This window comes from Hirundo rustica, chromosome 21 (genome assembly GCF_015227805.2).
Source record: "Hirundo rustica isolate bHirRus1 chromosome 21, bHirRus1.pri.v3, whole genome shotgun sequence".
In the NCBI taxonomy this organism is placed as follows: Eukaryota; Metazoa; Chordata; class Aves; order Passeriformes; family Hirundinidae; genus Hirundo; species Hirundo rustica.
Genome location: NC_053470.1, coordinates 2014088 through 2023864, shown reverse-complemented (window position 1 = coordinate 2023864; position 9777 = coordinate 2014088). Strand labels below are relative to the sequence as shown.

At 43.3% G+C, this 9777-nt stretch overlaps 1 protein-coding gene across 2 annotated transcripts in view; it reads right to left on the bottom strand.

The window, feature by feature from the left end:
- Window positions 1-487: 487 nt before the first annotated feature.
- LOC120762061 (ubiquitin carboxyl-terminal hydrolase 12-like) overlaps window positions 488-9777 on the bottom strand; it is a 31276-nt gene continuing 21986 nt past the window's right edge. For both annotated transcript variants that reach the window (XM_040084074.1, XM_040084073.1), the window contains exons 6-9: window positions 9399-9482; window positions 8581-8778; window positions 6330-6408; window positions 488-2840 (exon numbers count right to left, since the gene is read on the bottom strand). In XM_040084074.1, the coding sequence (XP_039940008.1) occupies window positions 2739-2840; window positions 6330-6408; window positions 8581-8778; window positions 9399-9482 (463 nt within the window). In that variant the 3' untranslated portion in view covers window positions 488-2738. The remainder of the gene's footprint in view (window positions 2841-6329; window positions 6409-8580; window positions 8779-9398; window positions 9483-9777) is intronic.

The window sequence follows — 9777 nt, the reverse complement described above, 5'->3', positions numbered from 1 at the left end:
AACCTCCCTTGCTCCTACTGCATTGGATCCCCATCAATTCCTGCTCACAGGAGCACAACTGATCCCATTTTCCCTGTGCAAAGGTGAACTGCAGCGAAGCACAAAGAAACGAAAACGTGTCCTGCAGTGAACCTGAGCAGCTCCAAGCACAGGCTCCTGGTTTTGCTCCTGAATGTCTCCGTTCCAGATCAGTCAGATGATATTTGCAGCAAAGTCTTAGGGAGTCCAAGGCAGGGGGAAGAGGGAGGAGAAATCCCAGGGCGAGGCAGCAGCAGAGCTCCAGGGGGTGACGGAGGGACGGAGGCCCTGGGTCAGCTCTCCCTGCTGTACCAGCACTGCAGTTACAGTCTGACACTCAGTTATTAACTCCTGCTCTGCCCCCTTCCTGCACACCTTACTGGGATGCAGACAGCAGGATCAGGATCCTCAGCCAGGCAGGAGGCGGGGAGAAGTTCAGGAGTGAAACTCAAGGAAAAGCCTCGGGGCGCTGTGGGTTTGATCGTAACGACCTTTATTGGAGACAGGTGGGGTCATTTATTATACAGAAGTAACATCACACCATTCTCTTCCCATTTAATTCCTTTTAGTCTCCTTATAAATCTGTAGCAAAAGTGCACTTCGAACGGTTTTTAATCTATAGTATATATCTTTCAATATTATCTCTCAGTCAGGTATTTCATTTGTAAAAAGGTATCACCAGATATACAAAATACATGTCTAGTGTACTACATTACTTTTTGTATTTACTGTTTAGATTATTCTTAACTCAGTGCTCTCTTTTTTTTTTTTTTTTTTTTCTTTTCCCATTTTTTGCAAGACTCAGTGATGACAGTCTTCTGGTGGCAGCACCAGGAGAGGACTCACAGCTTGTGTGTGGAGAAGGGGAGAAGATTCTCAGCCAGGAACAATTGTCACACAACAGGAACAAGATGAAACAAGAACATTTGCTGCTGTTGAATGTGTCTCTTGAAACGACAGTACTCCGTATAATAAAAAAAGAATTTAAAAAAACCCTAATGTCCATATTTGATCTTCTGGAAGAGACGTGCCAGGAGAATGGAAGCTGTACCCAGCTGGAATACAATGGCAAAGGTTCATTTGCGTTTTGAAGGCAGGAGTTAACTGCTAAACATCACCTTTGTGGTCACGAGAGGAAGGAACAGACACAGGCAGCACGAGGAACTGGGGAATGCTGCTTTCCTGAGGACAGTGTTTTGGTAAAATATTGAATATCCTGCACAAACCAGAGAATTGCATAAGTTAAAGATCCTCAAGAACAACAAGCACTGGGGACAGATGAGGGGCTGTGCTGGGGACAGCCACACCGAGGACACACAGCTCAGGGACCCAGCAGAACTCTCACTGGGAGCTGGAGCCAGCTGTGACAGGCTTTGGCACAGCCACAGGACTTCTCCAAAAGAAACCTGCACAAGATTTCTGAGATCTCTCACCAACTTCCTTAGCCTTTTCTTCCTAGTTCTCCTTGAGATTAGAATATATGCACATAACAGATAACTGCTTCATTTCGGTCTTCAACAGACCAACGATTTCCCCGGGGAAGCAAGGCCTAGAGAGGTAAAACAACCAGAAGCATTTTAGGGGGTGTTATGATTCCCAGCTGGAGGCAAACATCACCGAGGATGACTGGAGCACTGAGCAGGTAATGCCTGGAGGGTTGGCTGGTTTTCCTTCTCCCCTGTTCGTTACCCTGAAGCCTCAGAAGTCCTGGATTAGTTCCCTAAAGACCCCTTCCCTCGGTTAACCCTTCCCAATTAGTGCTGTTGCTGTGGATTAGCACAGATTCAAAACACAGCTTGCATCGGTTTGCTCGGAACTGAAATGTGGAGCAGATCCTGCTTCAGAATGAGGGCACTTTTGGTTTATGCAACAGCTCCAAGAAAGGCTGCAATTCCCAACTTTTCTAGAGCAGAGACGGTCTTTGACAGGGCAGGGCTGCTCCGCCCCCCTGGAACCGGCAGCAACAGGGAAAAACTGCCCCTTCCAAAGAAAAATGCACAGCAGGAGAGGCTGGATGTGGAGAGAGCTGTCTGCCTTCTGCAGGAGAAAGAGTGGCACAAAGAGAGTACAAAAAGCAGCAGCGCTGTTAGTGTTCTCTAAACCCAAGAGGATGCAGGATGGGGAGGTTTACAACGCTGCAGGGAGAGGGGCTTGTCTGCTTTTCCTTGATAAAAATTACAGACTTGACATTTCCAATACGTCTTAGCTTTGCACTGCTTCTCAAGTCTGAGTCACCAAAAATATCCAGCAACCAGCTGCTGCTCATATCCTAAAATATGCCTTCAGCTGACACTGAATATTGAAATCGTTCTGCTAAAATACAGAAAAACGATGGCAGAAACCAAGGTATAGCCTCAGGCCAAACTTTAAATGGTAAAAATCCTACAATGCTACTTTGAAAGCTCTCCTCGAGTCCATGAACAAACAAGCAGCCGGGTTTCAAGTAGAGGTAACACAGATTTTGGAAGATAGCACGTTTAAAAAAAAAAAAAAAAAAAAAAAAAAAAAAAAGGCCCAGAAAGAAAACTGGAACAAAAGCTTCTTCTTGTTAGGGCAGTTCAGCACTAATCCTCCAAAAAGGGCAGGAGGGAGCTCTCCCCTCCCCCTGGATCTGTCCTGGTCCTACAGCGACACCGAGGAACTGCTCTGCTGGCACAAAGGCGTTCCGCTCGGGCAAAGCTTGATCCCTTTTTCCTTGTGTCCATTGTTTGTGTCTCGTCTCAGTCCCTGGACTGGTAGAAGAGGATATATCCAGATTCGGAGTTTTTGGAAATGTCTGATGTTAACCCATAGAACTCTTCAATGGCCTGGGCGTCAATTTTCTGAAAATTAACGGAAGTTTTAATTAGCTTCAATCACAACAGCACCCTAAAGGGCTTTTCCCAGATTAACCATCATTCCCAGTTCTTGGAGGCGATCTGGGAAGCCAAGCAGTGACACTTCATCATCATTTGATACAACAAAACATTTTTTTCCCACTTAATAACTTACTGACTTTTGAAAAACCAGGAAATCAGGATAAAAAATGAACTTCTCAGAAGGGGTGCAGTCCTGAGCTGGACTACAAAACAAGTGATCCATGAAAATGTATCCTTAAAGAACAAAATGACATTTTTATATTTGCTTTTCTCACACTGGTGGTACCTTGCCTGAGTATTTTATAATTAAATTTCAATTTTTTTAGAAAAGCAGTCACTAATCAAGATGGTTTCTGTACAGCTTCAACTACATGTTGTGTAGATTGAAAATTCAGCTAAAATAACTCCAGATTCAAAGCTACTTTTAAGGAGAAAATTCTTGCAAGTGCTTCATGAGTTCTTAGGGTCTCATCTAATTCTGATCTTTGGCCTTAAGAGAGCTTTCCTACCAGGCAAAGCCTTCTGGAATATTATCACAAGGTTTGTGTCTTCAGAAAAATTACGATTTGCTGTACCAATAGAATTCAAATCTGCTCATATTTCAAGTTGTGACCTCTGTGCAGAAAAGCTGCAAGCAGCAAGTGGAGGGAATTTTAAAGGGTTTTTAAAGATGCAGGTTCCACATGTCCTGAGCCAGGTCCTGAGCACAACTGGCTCCCCAGCAGTGAGCTGGATCCTGGAGCCCAGAGGCTGGAATAAAACATTCCCAGGCCCCTGCGCTGCTCAGAACTCCACTGGGATGGAGTTTTCCATACCTTCAGGACCCTGGATCCACAGAAAGGAGAGGCTGAGGAGGAGATGAGCCTCAAGTCTCCTTTTGCTCCCAAGGAATAAAGCTGAGGAAGCAAAGAAATGTTCCAAATACAAGAAGCTCTGGGTTGAACACGTGCTCTGCTCAGGAGGAGCAGACACCGACCTGGGATTACACCTCAGAAGAGAGGAACCTGCTCTGCCTGCAGCAGGAACCTCCTCAGCTGCAGAACCCACTTGGAGGACGTGGACTCTCTGCTCCCTGAGCAGATTTTGGCATCACCACGAGCCCAGCAGCACTGGCCTCTCCATGGGGCACTGCCAAACAGTGAGCTGCGAGCAGCCTCTTCCCAGTACAAGAACAAACAGACAGGAGCTTTCAGAAGACGCACCAACTGCAGAAATTCTCTCTTGAAGAGTTTTGTTAAGCATCTTCTCTTAAAAAATATAGAGAGGGAGGAAAAAACCCACCCCAAATCGGCGTTTTGTCTTTTCTCCATTCAAGGAGCGAGGGAAGCTGAAATCCTGTGCTGGGGCTGGTGCATTTTCACACCATTTATTAACATAACGTTACTACAGCCCGTTAGAGGCACATTTTAACAGAAGCACAGTGAAGGAACACTCCTCAGCTCCTGCAATATATTTAGCAGACAAGTCAAACATGTTTTATTTTAAGTGCCAACTGACTTGCCATGCAATCAAGCCTACTTCCACTACTCATTCTGAATGCAACTCCAACGTTTCATCCATATTAATTCATGCCTCAGATATTTTTAGTTTCAGCACAGCAGAGCTGACTTCCTCCTTTAATTTCACTATGCACAGAAAACAGAGTGGAACTGAAAGGGGATTATACAGGTTCTGTTTTTTCCCATCCTTATTGACCAGATATGGTTTAATCCAGTTGTAACTTTAGAGTAACAGTCATCCACTGACTTTTAGGATTCCGCAGCCTCACCTGGCATTAAAAATGCTGTTTCCTATGAACTGAGATGAAACCTCCTTTGCTCATTTCCAGACATCTGCTCTGGTTCTCCAAAGCAAACCCAACTCTGGAATGCCAGCGTTCCAATCTCAGGTGTTTTTTAAGCCAAGCCACTCAGCGCCTCCCCTGAGCGTGGAGAGCTCCACGGATGGATGTGTCCAGGTAAACACTGCCATGGGATGCATCCCCTGGCTGCTCTGGTGACAAATGTCAAATCCAAACCATTGGCTCACGTTTCACAATCCATTTTGCCTGGCTCAGGATCCCCCTTGGACTGATTTCACCCCCTGGATTTGCTGCAGGATGTTTGGGGATCAGCAATCTCCAATTTAATTGGGAGTTTGCCCTCCAGTGAAATCCTAACAGACAAATAAATCTGCTTTCCCCAGTGCTGACATTTAATGGGTAATGAGGACAAACTCCTTCCTATTTTCAGTTTGGAGCTGCTCGTTCACATCACTTGCCAAAAATGAAGAATTTTTTTTGTATTTCAGGGCGAAAAGCCTTTTCCTGGGCTTTCAGCTGCAATATCTGTGAACAAGAGCTTTGCACTCACCTTTCCAAGCCTGTTTTGTTAGGTGGCCACACCCAGAATGTAAACCCTCCAAAGAACCCGTTTTTTATAGCAATTTAAATAAATTCTATAAAAGATGATGAGCTTGGGGGAAAAAAAAAAAAAAGCAAGCCAGAATTAAAGATAGAAAAGCAACATAAAGGAAAAAAATGTGTTTTGTTTTGTTTTTTCTGTTTTGTTTTTTTTTCCAGAAGAGTGGAACTACACGACAGCTCCTTGGATTTACTGCCCAATAACAGACAGCACACGTTTAAAAGCCATTTTTGGCACATCTATAAAAGCGTCAACAGTGTTTGCAGATAAACAGAAATTTGGTTTTGCCCTAAAAGTGAAGATGCAACATAGAAGTGACTGATAGAAAGCAAATACAGAGTAAGAGGATGGTTATTATACACCTTTTAAAATGTGAATTCACCTCCTGGATGGAAGAGACAGAGAACAGCTGCATTTTAAAATATCGAGGTGAACACTATTTCCAAATTAGGTGACAGGATTCTGTACTTGGCCCATGACAAGCAGAGGAAAATGACCCCAAAAACATAAAAACAGGAGAAAGGGAACTGTTGACAGCCACACACACTGGGAAGCCACTCCTGATGCTCAAAGCAATGCAAATATTGAAAAAAAAAAATTAAATGGGGAACGTCCTACATTTTTACTTCACCACAAGCACGGATTTTGCTCTTTGAACACCTCATCAGGCCTTGACCACGGGATTGTGAGACAAGCAAAGCATTTCCATCTTTACAAAGAGCAGCTCTGCAGCGGGATTTGCTCGACTGTTTGATATTTGCTCAATAATTACGTGAAATCCACGGATGTATAAATATTGTGGATATCAGCATTTACAGACACACCGGCAGAAAAGGAAAAGAAAAAAATCCGCTTGGGGCGTTTCAACATCATCACTAAAAAGAGATTTTTTTTTTTCTACAATCTGTCGTCGAAAAGTGACCCAAAACCAAAAAACAAAACAAACCAAAAAAAAAGTGAGAAGCGCAGCAACGAAATTAGCAATGGAGTGAAAGGAGACAGAGACGGGTGGAAATCAGAGCAGCTGGGTGTTTGGGCGCTCCTTACCCACCTCCACAATGTCATCATCAAACAGCAGCCAGAAGCCGTGGCTCTTGACGATGGTGATGTAATGCCCACGGTTTGGGCCGCTGCAGGAAAAGGGAGTGAAGATTTATTATCCAGGAGCTATCTCCTCTCCCCAGGATCGCCCCTGGCTCCACTTCCCAGCTTTTCCTGTACCACCGGGGAGGTTTTTAGATTTTTGCCAAATTGCTTCAATTAAAATGTCGCTGTTGGCGACTTCAAAATACGAAATGTTCCAAACAATGCGGGGAATATTTCATATCACCGTTCATAGACTTTAAAAACTAAAATTCAAAATATTTCAGTCGCTGTTTTGTTGCAGTCACCACTGCTGAGCATTTTGACCACTGTGGAATTTTGAATTAAATCAGCTCTGGAATATTTTATTTCACAGGAGGAATTCCTTCAGTTCGCAGTGTGGTTTCACCTGACCACAGCCAGAGCTTTCGTGAGAACTCTTCCCACTTTTCTGGTGGAAGCTTCCAATCCACAGAACGGAATCCCTTTGTTCAGCACAACTAAATAAAACTAAATTTAAACTAAAATTTAATTTAAATTTAAACTGAAGTAAAACACTATGTGCAAAACATCTCAAACAAGTTCTGAGAACTCAAAATATTTAGAAAATCTCATTTATCTCAAGCCTTTGCTAAGTTTCCAGGAAGAATTGAGAGCAGGTGAGTTATAGGAATCCTAAAAGCACCAGAAAGGATAAAAGGCTTGAGGAAAAAAAGGAAAACCATTTCATAATCTGAATTATTAATCACCATGATCCAAACACGTATGCGTAGGCACGGGCATGGCAAATAAAAACTACACAAGAAAATGCATTGCATGAGATCCTAAAATGATAAAAACTGAATAAACACTACAACTGCACCACAACAAAAAATCTTCTAGAATTATATGAAGCTTGTTTACACTAAATCTATGTATTATTAGCATTTTTCTCCTCAGGAAGCTATTTCAGAACATTTATGTGCTGTAATAACTGATTACTTTAAAACTCACCCTGCCTGAAGGCAGCTAGAAATATTTTTTCCCTTCCATGAGGGCTTTTTTTCTGAAAATGTTTACAAATTTTTTTCACCTTTGCTTTTAAAACCAGAACTGAAGCTGCTAAAACGAAAAATGAATGAAGAAAATAAGGATATTGAAAAAACCCAGCAGTGCACAATTGATTCCACATGATGGCACCAGCTCCTAAGGAAAAATCAAGGGTTTAGGCAGCAGCGAGAGGAAAAACGTCATTATAATTCTATTTTAGAAGGTTTTTTTCCTAGATTTAGTCGTTTTTCCAAGATTTCTTTTTGGATTTCCTGGAAATCAGGGTTAGGGGTGGGGGGTTTTTTGTTGTTTTGGGGTTTTTTTAATGATTGCTCTTTGCTGCAGCTCGAAGAAGGAACTTGTCTGATGTGCCACCGTGCTGACGACACAAATGACACCAAATGACAAATCTTAGCCTGTAAAGTAAAACTTAAACCAGTAAAAATCTGAAGGAAAATTTTAAATAGTAAAGCACCTAGTAAAAAAGACAGATTTTTTTTTTTTTTTTTTTTTTTTAATCAAAATATTTCCAGCCGATCATCTGTGACAGTGCTCCTGCTTTGGCAAGCAGTGCTGTAAAACATCACAGGCATGATGGATTCCTTTGAAATTCCAAGGAAATGCAGAGAACGTGCAGAAATCCTGTTGGAACCCTGAGGATTTCGGACTTTCTGTGCTGACAGACAGTGACCTCCAGCAAACATTGCACTGGACCTGAGGCCGTGGAACAGCTCCCAAAATTGACGGCACTGGGATTGTGGGTGCGTGGTTTGAATGGAATTGTGTGACGTCACAGGGTGGGAAAATCAGAATCTAGTAATATCTATATAAAGCAAGATGGAGGATTTTGGGTGTTGGTTAAGTTCTTCTTCCACCTTCTTCTTCATGGCTCTGGGTGGTGTTTTGTAACCGGGGAGAAAAATCCACACTGCAGACCACAGGTGGTTGATTATCGGGTTAAAAGTTAAAATAATTTAGGTGTCATCTTGTAATTGGCCAATTTGTACTTAAAAGGCCTTGGAAGGAGATGGCGACAGAGCCATTTTTCACTTCGTTAGCTAGAGCTCACAACTCCTGAGACCGCGCTGAAGACAAGAATTAATAAACACAAACCGCACCTCTCAAAGCATTCAACCCCAGCTGTAACAGCAAAAAAAAAAAATAAAAATAAAACCCCCCCAACGAAGCACCTGCCACAGTGAACCACCACGGCCACCAGGTCGTACATCCTGTCGGGGTTGGTGGCATCCCCCGAGGTGTTGAAGAGCCGCAGCTCCAGGGGGAACACCACCCTGTAGGACAGCTTGGTGTAGCGGTGCAGCTGGTCCATGTACTTGAACCTCTTCAAGTGCAGAGCCAGGATCATGGGCAGCTTTTTCACCCTCATTCTGGAGCGTAAAAAAAAAAAAAATCGGGGGAAGAAAGGATAAGGATCAGCGAATGGCCCCCGAATAAAGATCCGTTCGAGAGCGGCTTCGTTGCGAGGGAGCGGCGTTAAAAGGCATCCAAAATCTTGGTAGGATTTTTTTTTTGGAAATGCCGCTTTTTCTCTCTTAGGGAGAGCAGGCAGTATTTCTTTCAAATTATTAACAGCACAACTGACATCTGAATGCAGGACAACGTCAGTTTTTCACCCATCAACGGGAAGAAAGAGCTGGAATAAATCTGTGTTGCTGCTCTGGCTGTGACCAAGTCTGAGGGGAAAAATGAGATTTTTTTGTACCCAGTGCTCCCAGACAAAGCAGATGGGATTTTTTTCCAGTGGCTTTAAGCTGATTAATGCTAACTGGGGAAAATGTGGAGGTCTGGAAACACCAGATAGAAACTCTTCTGGGCGAAACACAGAATGAAATCTCCTCATGACGAGGCCGCCATGAAGTTAACTTGGTCTCCTTCACCGAACACAGAGCTAGACCAGCTTACCTTTTCTTTTTCCTGAATTCACCAGCTCCATTTGCCCAGAAATTTTAAGGTAACATCTCCCTCAGCCTGAATATTTGGCCCTTACCTCTTCTGTGCCTCCTGCTTGCTGCGGCACTGCTCACAATAGTATTTGTATTCGCTGCATAGAGTTTCAGTGTTACTAAATCCCCTGTGGAAATCAGAGAGTGGCATAAGCAGGGAGATTCCAGAGCATCCAGGTAAAAGCTACTGCTGAAAATAAACCCCAAACAACACACAGAGAACGAAGCTCTTTTCATTCATGGTGCTCCCAGATCCATTTCATGCGTATTTGTCTCCCTCCTGGGATGCAGCACCAATGTTCAGCTGGAAAAATCTGGAATTTACCCTCCTAACTGCCTATTTTCTGGCTAGGAAAGATAATAAACAGCAAGAAGGTGATTGAGTTTTGTTTCCATCAGTAGCCATTCCACGCTTTCTTTAGT